The sequence below is a fragment of the Hemicordylus capensis genome, chromosome 6 (genome assembly GCF_027244095.1).
Source record: "Hemicordylus capensis ecotype Gifberg chromosome 6, rHemCap1.1.pri, whole genome shotgun sequence".
NCBI classification, from domain to species: Eukaryota; Metazoa; Chordata; class Lepidosauria; order Squamata; family Cordylidae; genus Hemicordylus; species Hemicordylus capensis.
Genome location: NC_069662.1, coordinates 164,607,712 through 164,623,265, shown reverse-complemented (window position 1 = coordinate 164,623,265; position 15,554 = coordinate 164,607,712). Strand labels below are relative to the sequence as shown.

The window sequence follows — 15,554 nt, the reverse complement described above, 5'->3', positions numbered from 1 at the left end:
CTCCTTGGGGCTGATCCAGCAGGGCTGTTCTTAGGTTCTGATCCAATATCTTGGCATCCAGACCCTTCCTTCCCTCAAAACCGAGACAGAGCATTTAAGCTGCTCCCAGTGCTTCCCGCTGTGATGGATGTGCCCTCCCTGGTGCATGATGAGCTGAGCTGGCTCCAAAGGCCAGGAGCTCTTGTGCTTAAGTTTTGGGGCTGACCTCGCTTCCTTATGCACTAAGAGGGACGTGCCATTCTTGGTGCGTTAAGGGGCGGGTCTGCTCCTAACACAGGCATTTAGCAGGGGTGGAACTATAACTGAGTGGCCGTGTGCCAAGAAGACAGGCGGTCTGGAGTCCCACGGGGGAGGGGGGCAGCTGCCTCAAGCCCCGCCATAAACCAGCCCTGCTGTGGGTCCCCTCCCTTGGCTGACATGGCACCCATCTGTGAAATCATGATGCCACGTTGCAGCCAGCGAAGGTGGACACAGGGCTGTAGAGGCCAGTGGCAGCGGGTGAGTGTGTGTGTGTGAGGGGGGAGGACTGCCAAAAAATCCAGACACGGACTGCTGCCAACATTGCTACTGCACTGGTGTTTAAACTCCCTGCTTTTGAAGCAGAGTCAGCACCGTGTCCCACGGCACACCTGTTTTCCCCCATTTGGGGGAGTTTGGGGCAAACTAGAAAAGACTGCTCCCCCTGCTGGTGGGTTTGCACACCATGGCATGGCACCCTGAAGAGCTGGCCTAGAGATGCTCTGAGCGTCTCACAACTTGCCCCGACCCCTTTGCAGGAGAGATCTGGCTCTGCCTATCGGCCGTGCCTGGAGGCCTGCTGACGTCACCTGCTTCCCTCCCCACTCTCATTCTCAGGTTTCCCCATCAGCACTTTGTCCATCTGGTTCATCACGTACTGCGGGGTGCAGCTGATCAAGGAGCGAGAACGCCTCCTGGCCATCCAAGAGGAGAAGGAGAAGGCCGAGTAAAGGGGAGAGGAAGCCCAGCCGGCAAAATGGTAGCCACTGCCCGGGTTCTTCCCACTCACGCTAGCCAAAGTGCCCAACCCCTCTGTCCTAAGCCACGAAGCTGCACTTTGGCCATGTACTACGTCACCTGTGTAATACAAGTCCTTTCCCCATTGAAATAAAAAATATTTTCTATAAGAGTTGAACACAACCGTGACCAAAGTTCTTGCTGCCCTTTGGGGTGTGGGGGTGGGTGGGGTTGTATTTCAGACCATGCATGATATAACCTCCTGGGCAGAGCCAGGGAACTGGCCAGAAATAATAGTGACAATTGTGATAAGCCAGGAGATCCTAAGCATGGGTTTCCAGATGTCATTGAGCTGCCCAGAGATGGAAGCTTGGGGCAGCATACAAATTTGATAAGATAAAATAAATAAATTGGACTACAGCTTCCATCACCCCCAGCCTTAATGGCCATTGGCTGGGGATGATGGGAGTTGTGGTCCAACAACATCTGGGACTCATACTTGGGAAACCTTACTATAAAACAGGGGTGGGCAACCTGGGCTCATCAGCTGATGCTGACCCACAACTCCCTTCATCCCCAGCTGTGATTTATTGCAGCTGGGGATAATGGAAGATGTAGTTCAGCAACAGCTGGAGAGCCAAGGTTGCCTAGCCCAGCTATAAGCCATTAAATGGGCCTGTGTCCTAAATATGTATGCCAAACACAATAGCCCCTTTGCTTCAAAAAACGAAAGAAAAGAGAGTGTACCTTTGGGCCTACAATGATGACACTGATATAATTATATCCTGAGGCTAAGCTAACCCTTTTCACGCTGACATGCCCACTGTGGCATCCTGGCATGGCTGTTAAGGAACCCTTGTCCATAGGTTTCTGGAACATATGCCAAGGTGCACACTCAGTTCAGCCAGAGTATAGCCAGTCCTGCAGTCCAGTATTGTTCATGTAAACCACACCCACTGCCTTTAAAATGCAAAGTCATCTTCAGTGTATGCAAGAGTGGGCATCTATCTATCTATCTATCTATCTATCTATCTATCTATCTATCTATCTATCTATCTATCTATCACATTTCTATACCGCCCCATCCAAAGGCTCTGGGTGGTGGACAACAGGTAAAACACTACAACAAACAGCATTTAAAACAAACAGGTTGAAACAATATAAAAAGTTCAGAGTCATTTAAAACCAATTTAAAATACTTAAAAACAATTTAAAAACATTGGAAGCCCAGGCCAAGCAGGTAAGTCTTTAGGGCTCTCTTGAAGGTCAACTATGAGCCAGACTACGGATTTCTGCCAGGAGTGCATTCCATAGGCCAGAAGCGGCTACAGAGAAGGCCCGGTTCAGAGTCATCACCAGACATGCCAGTGGTAACAGGACCTCTGCCAATGACCTCAACGTGTGATGGGGATGAAACAGAAGAAGGCGCTCTCTAAGGTAACCTGGACCCAAGCAGTTCAGGGCTTTAAAGGTAATAACCAGCACTTTGTATTTTGCCCAGAAATATATTGGCAACCAGTACAATTGTTTGAGAATGGGCATAATATTTATTTATTATTTTGTGTATGTATGTATGTATGTATGTATGTGTGTATTTATTTATTTATTTATTTATTTATTTGATTTATATACCGCCCTTCCAAAGTTGCTCAGGTTTCTCCGGGTTACTTTAAAGACCAGTTGCTGTGTTTTGAACTAACTGAAGTTTCCGAACTACGTACAAAGGCAGCCCCACATGGGGCATATTACAATAGTCAAGCCTGGAGGTGACCAGCGGATGCACCACTGTTTTGAGATTCTTCTCTTCAAGGAATGGACGCAGCTGTCGAATCAGCTGAAGCTGATGGAAAGTACTCCTGGCCATAGGAGGAGAGCTACCAGGGTGAGGCCTGCATCCAAGACCACTCGCAAGCTGCATAACTGTTCCTTCAGGGGGAGTGTAACCCCATCCAGCACAGGAAGATCTAATTCATTCCTCATATTCCAAACCTCCACAATGAGCACCTCTGTCTTGCTTGGATTCAGCTTCAATTTGATGTCCCTCATCCAGCCCATTACTGCCCATAGGCAGGCATTTAGGGAAGTCATGCCATTGCCTGATGAAGCTGACATGGAGAAGTAGATTTGGGTGTCATCAGCATACCGGTAACATCCAGCACCAAATCTCCTGATGACCTCACCCAGCTGTTTCATGTAGATGTTAAAAAGCATTGGTGACAGAATGAAGCCCTGAGGGACTCCATATAATAGCTCCCATTTTGAAGAGTAACCATAACAAAGCTTCACCATCTGGAATCTGCCTGAGATATAGGAGCAGAACCACTGCAAAGCAGTGCCTCCTATCCCCAACTCCCCCAGGTGATCCAGAAGGATACCATGGTTGATGGTAACTAACACCACTGAATCCAGAAGACAGGTGGTATCAAACATTGCTGATCGAGAAGCACCAGCAGAGTCACACACCATCTGTAGATTCCCTGATCAAGGTCATCCATCAGGCCGACCCATGATTGATTAATTGCTTGATTGATTGTCGTCCACATAGATAGATTCTCTCCAGGATGATCTGCCTTCAACTTGGCCTTTAAAGTCTCTCAGTGGTGCAATCATTGCTGTTGTAATCAAGTCCATCCACCTTGCTGCTGGTCATCATCTTCTATTTCCTTCAACCTTTCCCCATAGCCTGCTTTAAAGCCAGTTTGAAATGGGTCTAGATAATTGGTTTCCACCAAAACTGCCTGGAGCTGGTTAGTCACCATTCAATCACCTTGCCTAACATGGGAGATTGGAGACTGGCCTATAACTATCTATCGCTGAGGGATCTAGGGAAGGCTTCTTAAGAAGTGGTCTAATCATTGCCTCCTTCAAACAAAGGAGCCATCCTACCCTCCCTAAGTTAAGAATTAATGATATTAACTAGGCCATTTTCAACAATTTCCCTGCTAGATAGAAGCAGCAAATTCGGGCAAGGATCCATAGAGTAAGTGGTAGATCGTACAGCCTCAAGCAGCTTGTCCACATCCTCAAGCATCACAGATTGAAACTGATCCAATCTAATACTGCAAGAGGGATTGCTGGACACCACCTTAATAGACTGCAACCACAGTGGAGTTCAAGTCAGCCTGAATACAAGAGATTTTGTCGACAAATAACCCATTAAAGGTATTATAGCAGAACATAATCTCCGGGGACTGGTTTGAACTGGAAGGAGCCTGAATCAAACTCCTCACAACTTGGGACAACTCTGCCGAATGCAAAACTGCAGAAGCAATGTGTGCAGACCAAAATTGTGGGGTTTTTTTTGCTATACACACCGCTCCTGCATAAACTTTCAAACGGACACTATGCTGTGTTCTGTCAAATTCAGGCCGAGTTCTTCTCCATTTGTGTTCAGTCACCTACCTTGCTGCTTCAGACTCCATAACTCCTCTGTATACCAAGGGGCCACTTTTAAAGCAGGTCAGCCGGGACGCTTAGGAGTGATCATGTCAACTCCCCTGGTGAGTTCCCTATTCTAGGTTTCTACCAGGGCATCGACAGAATCACTGGCAGCACCAACATTGAAACCCTCCAAGGCCTTTTGGAATTGTACTGGGTCCAGCAGCCTTCTTGGATGGAGCATTTTAATAGGTTCACCACCCCTGCCAGGCTGGGTTGTGGCCATGAAACCAAATGTAACCAGGTGGCAATCCATCCATGACAATGGGGAAACTACAAGATCCCCCACCCATGGAGCACCCCCCTGATCTGACCAAATTGAGTGTGTGACCAGCAACATGAGTTGGTCCTGAAACTAATTGGGATAGGCCCATAGTTGTCATAGCCGCTATGAACTGAGCTGCACCAGACAAGTCAGCCTCAAAGTGGATATTGAAGTCCCACAGCACTAAAAGTCTGGGTGACTCCAACACCAACTCCAAGAACAACTCTGTCAGCTCAGTTAGGGAGTCAGTTGGGCAGCGGAGTGGATGGTACACCAACAGAATCCCCAATACACCCCTAGATCCCAGCTGCAAAAATACACACTCAATATAAGTCAGCTGTCTCACTGGGGCCCTGGTAAGGGAAATGGTATTCTTATGGACCACAGCCACTCCACCCACCTGGACCACTTCTAGCCTGCTCCACAAGAGATGTTACCATCCAGGCCTGATTTATATAACAAATATGCTCATTAGCTAGCATACAAAATTAGGCCTGTCCCATAGTGTCACATAGTGACCAAGTTCTTTTATATAGTGACCATGTAGGATCTGGGCGCAAGGAAGAAAGGAGATCAAACCACTCCTAAAAGGATTCAATGGGCTTTATTGAGTATGAAAGAATAACAACATCAATTCTAGCTGAGCAGAAAGTAGAACACTCTATCAATATTACTAACAGTATTTAAACAGAACATCCTAGCCAGCACCAATGTTCAACCCGTGTTCCTAACTAACAAGAGCCCCTGGTGGCGCAGTGGTAAAACTGCCGCCCTGTAACCAGAAGGTTACAAGTTCGATCCTGACCAGCGGCTCAAGGTTGACTCAGCCTTCCATCCTTCCGAGGTCGGTAAAATGAGTACCCAGAATGTTGGGGGGCAATATGCTAAATCATTGTAAACCGCTTAGAGAGCTTCCAGCTATAGAACGGTATATAAATGTAAGTGCTATTGCTATATGTGTGTGTATTAAATCTCAGATATAGACAGAAAAAGGGGGGGCAAGGAAGGCTGAGGGCTGGCATGGTTTGGGGAGATCAGGAATTAGTAGAGGGAAAGGGGGGGAAGGGGAAGGAGGGGAAGGGATGAAGGGATCCAAGGCTTGTAAGGGTAGCATATTACCAGGATCAGAGAGACTTGAGAGCGGTGGATCTCTTCAGCTGAAGGAGCAAGGCCTTTGGTTGGAGACAGGAGCTTTTGCAGTTTGCTCAGATCATGGCTGAGAGTCAGAGCACCATGGCTGGGGAAGTCTTGACTTCTCACTGCGCAGTAGAAGTCACAGACAGCTCCTGTCCATGGACAGAGTTCCTGCTTGTTGCCCCACGGCTTAGCAGCAAACTCTGGGATTGCTTGTGAGCAGATCTTGCATGTAGGCACAAGACTGCTAACTCTCTGTCCAGTAGCCTCATTCTTTATAGTTGTATTTTCCTTTGATCTATTCAAATCTCATCTTTTCCTGGGTCCCAAAAGGTGACAACTTGCTGCTACCTTCTGGATAATGTCTTTTAATTATTCAGGATATTGGCCAGTCCAGAGAGATCTGAATCTCATCTTCTGTAAACTGTGTGCTTGGGGGGGGGACATTGCCCGAAGCAAATCTGCATCTCTGAGCTACAAATGGCATCTTCCCCGATTTGCCAGTCTGACCCCAAAAGGTGTTAAAGTGTTAGTAAGGTAAGAATTAAAGTCTATAGCTGTTTTCTTTGTATGCATCTACCTATGCTGAATTTCCATAGAGAGCAATTGAGTTAATCATTGACAAGGATTAACGCTGACTTCTTGCAACAGGAGAGGGGAGATCAGCCTCTGGCCTCTTCCTCAGACATTATCTGGTAGTGAGTCACATATTAGCATTTGGATTATTCAGGCCTGGCTTTTGTGCATCCATGAGTATCTATTTCACAATACAATGCTGGATCTCCTCTTCCCTCACAGACCAGTTGAGATCTGGGGTGTCAGTTTACCCTGAGTTCAGGTATTATTTCATTTCTTAATATAAAATGAAATCAGTCAAAGGCCTCAATTCCACATACTTCTGAGTTGGTACCTTTAAGTCTGAGGTTGGGGTACTGTCCATAACAGAGGGTAGCCTGGTGGGAGAAGCTGGGCCCAAACTGGGCCACTAGCCTCCCCCATCTAGGTCTCAGTTATACAAGCCAGGTCGGCTCCTTCATCCATGATCAAGTCATGGATGATTTCGGTCTTATTCTGAATCAACCTGACATTGCAGAGGAGCATGGCCAAATCCTGTGCGTAACTGGGACTACTCCCCAAGGCCTGAGAGATGACAGGGCAGCTGGAAGTGGAAACAGTTTCTAAATTACTAGTTTCCCTTCCCCTTAATGTCCAGCTGCTCTGCCAGTGTCAATTCATCTATTCCCCACCACAACAGTAATAGCTGCCCCAAAGCTGCTGGACGCACCCCCTGCATCACCCTTCCCAAGAGAGCCCAAACACATGGCAGCAAAAGGCCTGGTGCAACCCACTTAAAGGGAGGATTAACAAACTTTAGCCCAGACTTCCAACCCTACCTTACTATAACCTCCCCCCCAGACCTCTGTCCCATACCGAAGGCCTGGCACTAAGGGCTGACCCCCTTTGGCGCCCAGCTTTGGCTGCCATCCACCACCAGCCGCACCGCCGGCCCTCCCTCTATCCTTATAATCACCCAAAATTCAGAGTCACCCCTCTCGCAGGTGGCTCCAAGCTGGGGCAGATGAAAATTGGTACCCACAGGTGGAGTTGTCAGGCACTCAAAAAAAAGGAATGAAAGAAGCAAAGCAGCAGAAGAACAGTTAGGCAGAGCTGGTCTTCTAGCTATCCAAGCTAGGCTAGAGGGTGGGGAGAGAGGCGAGGCTGTGACATACCTCCAGGCTGAGGCCAAGGAAACAAGCTGACAAAATCCATGCTCCCGTATCTTCTCCTCCCATCTACTCCCTGCAGCTGCTGGTGTCCCCTCCATCCTAATAATCCCCCCAAACTTTGAACCTTGTGGAGAAATTTGCCTCTCTCCACTTTGCTCTCTTCCCTCACCTTGAAATGGTACCCTCACTGTAAAGATGATGACATTGTTTTGCTACTATGGGAAGGATGCCAAAGTATCTCTCCATACTGGGTGAATGGGTAAGAAATGGCAAATACGAGTGGATGTAAGTGGCTGGCATTCTGTGCAACATCCTGTGTGCTAGGGATGTGCATGAACTGGTTCGGAGGCCCTTTTATGGGCCTCCGAACCGGTTCGAACCCTCGCTGGCTTGAAGGTTCAACAGTGCAGGGGATGGCTTTAAGGGTGGGGGTAGGTGCACTTACCCCCCACCCAACACACACCGCATTTCCCCTGCTGGCACACGGGTCCTTAAGAGCCCGTGAGGGCGGCAGCATACCTCCCTGCTGCCCCGTGCTGCCGTTTACTGGATGTAGCTGGAAGTAGGAAATGTGACTGCACGTGTCGCTCTCTCACGTGCGCACGACATGCACAGCAGGGAGGTACGCTGCCACCCCAACGGATTCTTAAGGACTCGCGCCCCTGCAGGGGAAACGCGGCGGGGGTGGGGTCCCCGGTCCTAGTCCGGCACGCTAGCCACTACACCACGCTGGCTCTCACTTGCAAGTTGTACACTTGCACAACTGTGTGTACATTGTATTAAAATGCACATGGGATACTGTGAAGAGTGGCAGCCAGTGAGTGTAAAGTAATGCACGTTGTGGCAAAACATCCTGACTTTAGATATACATGGATGGGGTCTGAGCTGGCCATGACTGCACAGGAAAGAGAGTTGTGAGAGAGCTCCATGCAAATGTTCACTCAGTGTGCAGCACCCATGGAAGGGTATTATAGAGAGCTAAAAGATATTATAGAACTGGAAAAGGTGCAGAAGCAGGGCACCAAAATGATCAGGGGCCTAAAGCACCTTCCTTATGCCGCAAGGGAGGCTACAGCATTTGTGGCTTTTTACTTTAGGGAAATTGGTGACTAAGAGGAGACATGATATGACGTGGAGAGAGAGAAATTGTTCTTCCTCTCTCACAACACTAGAACTTACCAGAAGGCATCCCATGAAACTGATTGCCAGGAAATTTAGGTTTTTCACACAGCGCCTAATTAATCTATGGAATTCTCTGCCACAGGATGTGGTGATGGCCACCAGCTTGGATGGCTTTAAAAGGGGCTTAGACAAATGCATGGAGGGCAGGTCCATCAGTCAGTGTCTACTAGTCTTGATGGCTACTTTCAGGCTCAGAGGCAGGATGCCTCCGAATACCAGTTGCAGGGAAGAGATAGTAGGAGAGAGGGGCATGCCTTCACCTCCTGCTTGTGGGCAATTGTGGGAAACCAGATGCTGGGACAAGACAGGTCTTGGGCCTGATCCAGCAGGGCTGTTCTTGTGGCCCTATGACAAATTCCATTCTTGCAATTAGTAGGATTGAAAATAAAACTGGCAGTAGCGTAATGTTCTTGTGCATTTGGAATGCAACATACACTTCTGGTCATCCCATCTCAGAAAACTTCCCCATAGCTAATATGGCAGAAACATAGTGCAGGTCTCAAGCATGAACATGAAGCACGGTGGGGGGAAATAAGACCAGAATTGGAGCCCGACTCAGTCAGACCTGGGGTCCATCTAGTAGCCCCTTCTTGCTGCACCATTTTAGAACACCCAGATGCCTTGGCCCCCTGACCCAGGGGCATCAGGTGGGATTAAGAGAAGAGGACAAAAGCTCCAAAGACCATCTGCAAGATGTTTTTGTTTTTGTGCTCATGCCAGTATCTGTAGAAGCCCTTTTAGAGGGAGAAATCTATGGCTGCTTCTCATTTCATTTCTTCTTTTTTGGAGAAATCCTTTCCATACTGTATTCCCAGGTTTCTGTATCACAGGATGCACAGTCAGACAACTCTTAGCCCATTAGGTAAAGTGTGCCATTGTTTCCCATTGCCTCCTCCCGCACAGTATGAGATGATGCCTTTCAGCATCTTCCTGTATCGCTGCTGCCTGATATAGGCGTTTCCCGTAGTCTGGGAAACATACTATTAGTATGATGTAAATCTGGCCATAAATGGCCAGTGCCTTGCCGTCTCCTTCTCCCCATGCTGGTGACCCTGAGACAGAATGCTGTATAGAACTTCCTGGACCATCAAGAGGCCAAGTTGTGAGCCAGTCCAAAGGGGAATACCTGGATGGCTCCTGTTGCTCATCAGACTCCCTTGGGGAACAAGGGGTTCAATTTTCTCTCTCTCAAACTGCAGGGGACTTGCTAGCTCTGTGGGTGCCAAAATAAAATTCTGGGGTTCCCGAGCTGGGGTCCCCAGATGTTGCTGTTGGACTACAGCTCCCATCACCCACACCCTCAATGGCCTTTGCCACTGTGACTGGGGATGATGGTAATTGTACTCCCACAGCATCTGCAGGCTCCAGCTTGGGCATCTCTGGCCTAGTTGGTGCCGACTGGGAGCTGTTAAGAAGAATCTAGAAGATTCATGTCACCCTTAAAAATATATATCAACCTCATAAACCACCCTCCTCACAATGACGACCCTACAGAAGATGTCACCAGCTGCCCCTCTCCTGATTCTCGGTGTGACTCAGGCTATGGGTCACAGTCCCTGGCTTTGAAGTGAGAGGCCCAAACGGCAGAGCTCCATGACCCATACATGAGGGGCCCACAGTGTCCGAATTCCATGCCCCGTTCCAGAAGAATGGCTGCTCTGACTCTGCTGACAAGGAGTCTAAATTTAAACAGGCAGCTGGGCCTGCTAGAATTCTACGGACGCATCTGAAGTTAGAGCAGTCCAATGGAGCTATGACGACACAGGAGGCTGGACAGGCGAGGAGGTTTCCATTTCACAAGGTGAAGGACTCTGCTGAGACAGAAGTCTTCATTCAGGGTTAGCAACGCAGCTAAGGGCTGGAACAACATTAAGACTGAATGGAGCCAAACGCACGTTTCCTTGAGCCAGGATTTGGAAGGCCCTGCATAGGCAGATTAAGGCATAGGCAATGGAGGCGTCTGCCTACGGTGGCAAAATTTGAGGAATGGCAACTTTTTAGCAGCCACCAACATCATGCCCCATCCCACTGGGCAGTGGAGATTTTTATAGGCAAAAGGGGGGGCTTTCCCCTTATGCGCCCCCCTCGTCACAGCGGCAAAATCCTCTTTGCCTCTAGGCGGCAAAGAGGTTAATCTGCCCCTGAGACCCTGGCTGGCCTGCATGCCCACCAGCTGCACCTATGTGCAGAGCCAAATGTCTTTGCATCTTTCTGTTCAGAGAAAGAGAGAGAGATGGATGCTTTGGAGCAGCAGCTTGTCATGGTCAGTTTGATGTTTGTACGACACCTTGTTTTGTCAGTGCTTAAGAAATCACTATCATCGTCATCGTTATTGGCTTATGTGAGACACACAACTAACAGAAACAGAGTGATTTGCAGAACGGCTGATGCAGACTTAGAACCAGAGCTTCAGCTGCTGTAGAGAACTAGCGTTACTGTATTTTCCCCTGTTATGAATCGGGGGAAGAACAGTAATGCTGGTAGTGCGGCCACTCATTCTCTACAGTAGCATTGCTGCTTCCATGGCGGCGTCGGCGTCTCTGCACATCATTCCGTCTCCATGGGGTGTGCACATCCTGTCAGCTATTATTATTAACATCATGCAACTCTTGCTACAACAGAACTCAAAATGGCTGCCGCCCTAGATTTCACTTTTCTGCTGGTGTTCCCCACAATTGCTTCCCTCCATACACCCACTACTGAATACTTTAGTTCCTACTATCATTGCAGCACGTCCACACCAAGGAGACTTGGACTTGAGCTGGGATTCTAAATATTTGTGTCTTAAATTTTAGCTACATATGAGATATACATATTATGATTTGTCCCCTCCCTCTTATTTTCCTGGCTGATTCTATTGCATCCTATGTTCTCGGTCTTTGACAATAATAAAAGGTGATGTATTATGATTTGTACACTACAGTGCAAGCAAGTTGACGTCTCTATTAACAAGTTGTTCTGGTAAGAACCAATCTACCTACTTTCCTTTCACTGTCATCTTTACTGATAGTCACTTTCTTCAAATTCACGCGTTTTTTGTTGTTAAACGCCAGTTGTAATATGCAGAAGACAGTAAAACAGTAATTGCCAGAGCCTCGTTTGTATGAACAAGCTGGACTGTGTGTTGATGGAGGATAGCAATGAGTGAGGAGGGGGTATAAGAGATGAATCGTTATCCCTCACACTTTGATACTATACATAACAAAATATCAATTTGAGAAGCAAAATCAAATCCTGTAATAGCCATAATAAAGTAAAATAATAGATACAGCTTTTTCTACTTCTGAACCAAATTTGGTGTAGTGAGAGGAGAGCTGGTCTTGTGGTAGCAAGCATGACTTGTCCCCTTAGCTAAGCAGGGTCCACCCTGGTTGCATTTGAATGGGAGACTAGAAGTCTGAGCACCGTAAGATCTTCCCCTCAGGGGAATCCTTACCCTATAGCAATAGCAATAGCACTTACATTTATATACCGCTCTATAGCCGGAGCTCTCTAAGCGTTTACAATGATTTAGCATATTGCCCCCAACATTCTGGGTACTCTGTGCCACTTTGGGAAGAGCATCTAGGTTCCAAGTTCCCTCCCTGGCAGCATCTCCAAGATAAGGCTGTGAGAGACTCCTGCCTGCAACCTTGGAGAAGCCGCTGCCAGTCTGTGCAGACAATACTGAGCTTGATGGACCAAGGGTCTGACTCAGTATATGGCAGCTCCCTATTTTCCTATGTTCCTATGACACATAGGGTAAGGAAGTGCACGAACCAAGGTTTGTGCACTGGTTTGGTGCTGCAGGGGTGGAAGCAGTGAGTGGGATCTTTAAACAAGAGAAGAGCAGGTCCTTACCGGCCCTCCCCTGCCACATGCAGCTTCCTGCTGCAATGGCGCTGCCAAGAACCTGCTGTGGCGCTGGCATGCACATAGTGTCCACACATATACTGGTGCCATTTGCGTGGTCTGCATGGTGTTGCGGACCATACAAATGGTGCCCGCACATGCATGGATACCATGTGCGTGCCAGTGCTACACACGTGGGTTCTTGGGGCAGTGCTGTCACAGCAGGAAGCAACATGTGGTAGCAGAGAGCAGGTAAGGACCTGCTCTCCTCTTTTTTTTAAAGATCCCGCTCACTGCTCCCCTCCCCTCGTCCAAACCAGTTCAGTGCCAAACCTGCTGTTTGTACACATCCCTAACACAGGGGTACCTCAACGGTGGTTTCTTCTTCTGAGTAAACAACATAGGCATCCCAACCAGCAGAGATCCTAGGCAAGAATGTGGCCTATTTTTTTATCCTTCCTTTCAATTCCTCAGCAAGGCATAGAGGAACTCATGGGTGGGGGATGGCTAACTACTGATTAACCCTGAATAGGATTGATCCCATGCTAGGACCTTCCAAAGAAGTGCAGCAAGGAAGTCCCAGAAACAATTCTCACTCTCCACGAATAATCTACTATGCTGGCATAGTCTGCCCTTGAACATGGAGGTTCTACATGTCAGCCAAACTCCCTGTGAAAGAAGAAGCTTCATTTCCTCACTATGATCAAGCGAAGTTTTCATATTCGTGGGCTGTTTGACTCTGAGGTAGAACCTCCATGTTCAATCTACACCCAAATGTTGGTTTCTTGGTGTTTGGGGATAACATCGACAGCAAATATGCCATTTAGGTGTCCCTTTGTGTCCCTACAACTATACACAGTTTGGTTCATATTGGTCCAGGCATTGCGAAGGTGATGGGGGGAACACACATGGACACACAGACACATGGGCACACACAGAATGCCGGGTGATCTCATCAGCTTACTTTCCTTAAAGAAAGTAAGCTAAAAAAATGCTAGTCCATATTCACAAATGGTATTACAGGTGACTGTCGTTATTCACAGGGATTTCATTCCCACCAATTTCCATGTGGATAAAAAAATTGTGAATAAAGAATCCTTAATCATATGGGGATAGGGGCATTCGGTTCCTTGAGCTTAAAAAACCACTAAAAAAGCAGGAAGAGGGCAGAAATAAGGGTAGAAAAGCATAGTACCTTGTTCTCCAGGAATGCCCCCCAAATCCTCTTCTTTTTCAATTTAATTTAAAAAAAAAAGCCACAAAATGGCTCTGTGATTCAGAATGGAGGTCAGAAATGACACCAGAAGTCTTTTCTGGCTACTCAGGAACCTCAGCTAGGCAAAAATTGCCTATTTTTCATGCCTCAGATACAGAAACTGGGTCTCCTAATGGCACTGCAGGGAAATGACTTTTGACTAACAAGCCAGAGATTGCTGGTTTGAATCCCTGCTGGTAAACCCCTCTGTTGGGCAGCAGCGATATAGGAAGATGCTGAAAGGCATCATCTCATACTGCACGGGCGGAAGCAATGGTCAACCCCTCCTGTATTCTACCAAAGACAACCACAGGGCTCTGTGGGCACCAGGAGTCGACACCGACTCGACGGCACACTTTTCTTTTAAGATCCACCTGCGGATATATGAAACCGCAACCTGTGAAACCATGGATAACAAGGGTCTCCTGTAAACAAGGGGTTTACCATTGCTTCCGCCCATGCAGTATGAGATGATGCCTTTCAGCAAATAAACATGGAAAAATTCTGGCCACAGTTCCTGTTCAGCATGGGCCAAAGTCTTGTTGGCCAACACCTACCCTGTTGCTGATCTGCCCTCCAGGCTTCACTGAACAAATACTCAATGGATGCTGTGTGAATGGCTTGTTCTCCCACGCTGTCCCCCACTTTATGCCATGCCTGCTCTCCACTTACCATGCAAGGACTCTAGAGCAGACAGTCTTCATGCCACAGGTCATGTTGGGCTGGTATGCAGCAGCTGCACATGCACGCACCCGACACATCGCAGCAAAGAGGCCTGGGGCTTCTGAAAGATTAAAGCACTGGTCAAAATGTTAAATCCCCTCGGAAGGGAGCAAATTAATGCAGATGGGGAAATATAATCCACAGAAGCAGAGAGGATTACGACCGTGGCTTGGAGTCTGGACAGCACGCGGCTCTGAAAAGCTTCTCTAACCCTTTGTTCACTGCAAAAGACATACCAAGTACAAACGGGCTTATGAGTGGCAGCTGTCACTTACCCACCATCCCCAAGGAAAAGGAGAATCGTTGGAAGTCTGTATAGGCTGGGTTAAGGGAACACCAACTCTGTTCCCCAAAAATCCTACTTCCGCCATCAGAATAAGATTGCTTAGGAGGAGAGGGGGAAATCCATCACTTTGCTTACATCGTAAAATGTGCTCACTTCTGAGATCCAGGTTGTTGTTTTTTTAAAGGGACCTTTTGTAAACAACCATTTTACTACAGTTTTGATCTAGAGATCACAGTCAACCCGTTCGATTGTTTTAAAAGAAAATGAAAAAAGCTGGAAAACTTCTGCCTTAACAACGTGAAGACTGAAATCTATCCTACATTGATATTAGTGGGAAGATATTCTTTGGGATTCTAATTTTTTGCTGGGATCCTGGCACTCCTGCCCTGCCTAGCCCTACCTTTTACCCCGGTGTTTAGCCCCTTAACCCTGGCGCTGGAGTTGTGTGTATGCTAAGGCAGCATGTTGGCAGCAAGACGGGCAGGCAGCAAGAGCGCCCAGCTGAGGGAGGAACCCTCATTGGCCCATGGTCCTGGCACAGTGCATTGAGGGATGCCAGAGGACTTCCTGCTCTGCCACTCACTGTAGCATAACTTGTGTTTCTGCAAGAGTGTCAGACCCTGGGGGATTTGTGGGAGGGGGAGAGGCAAGAGCCTAACTCATTGGCAGCATTATGCACATGACTGATGATTGATTAAGTGCCATCAAGTCGGTGTTGACTCTTAGTGACCACATAGA

At 47.8% G+C, this 15,554-nt stretch overlaps 1 protein-coding gene across 4 annotated transcripts in view; it reads left to right on the top strand.

Moving 5' to 3' along the window:
* HHATL (hedgehog acyltransferase like) overlaps positions 1–1,158 on the top strand; it is a 34,767-nt gene extending 33,609 nt beyond the window's left edge. For all 4 annotated transcript variants that reach the window (XM_053265267.1, XM_053265266.1, XM_053265268.1 and 1 more), the window contains exon 12: positions 856–1,158. In XM_053265267.1, the coding sequence (XP_053121242.1) occupies positions 856–968 (113 nt within the window). In that variant the 3' untranslated portion in view covers positions 969–1,158. The remainder of the gene's footprint in view (positions 1–855) is intronic.
* The last annotated feature ends 14,396 nt before the right edge of the window (positions 1,159–15,554 follow it).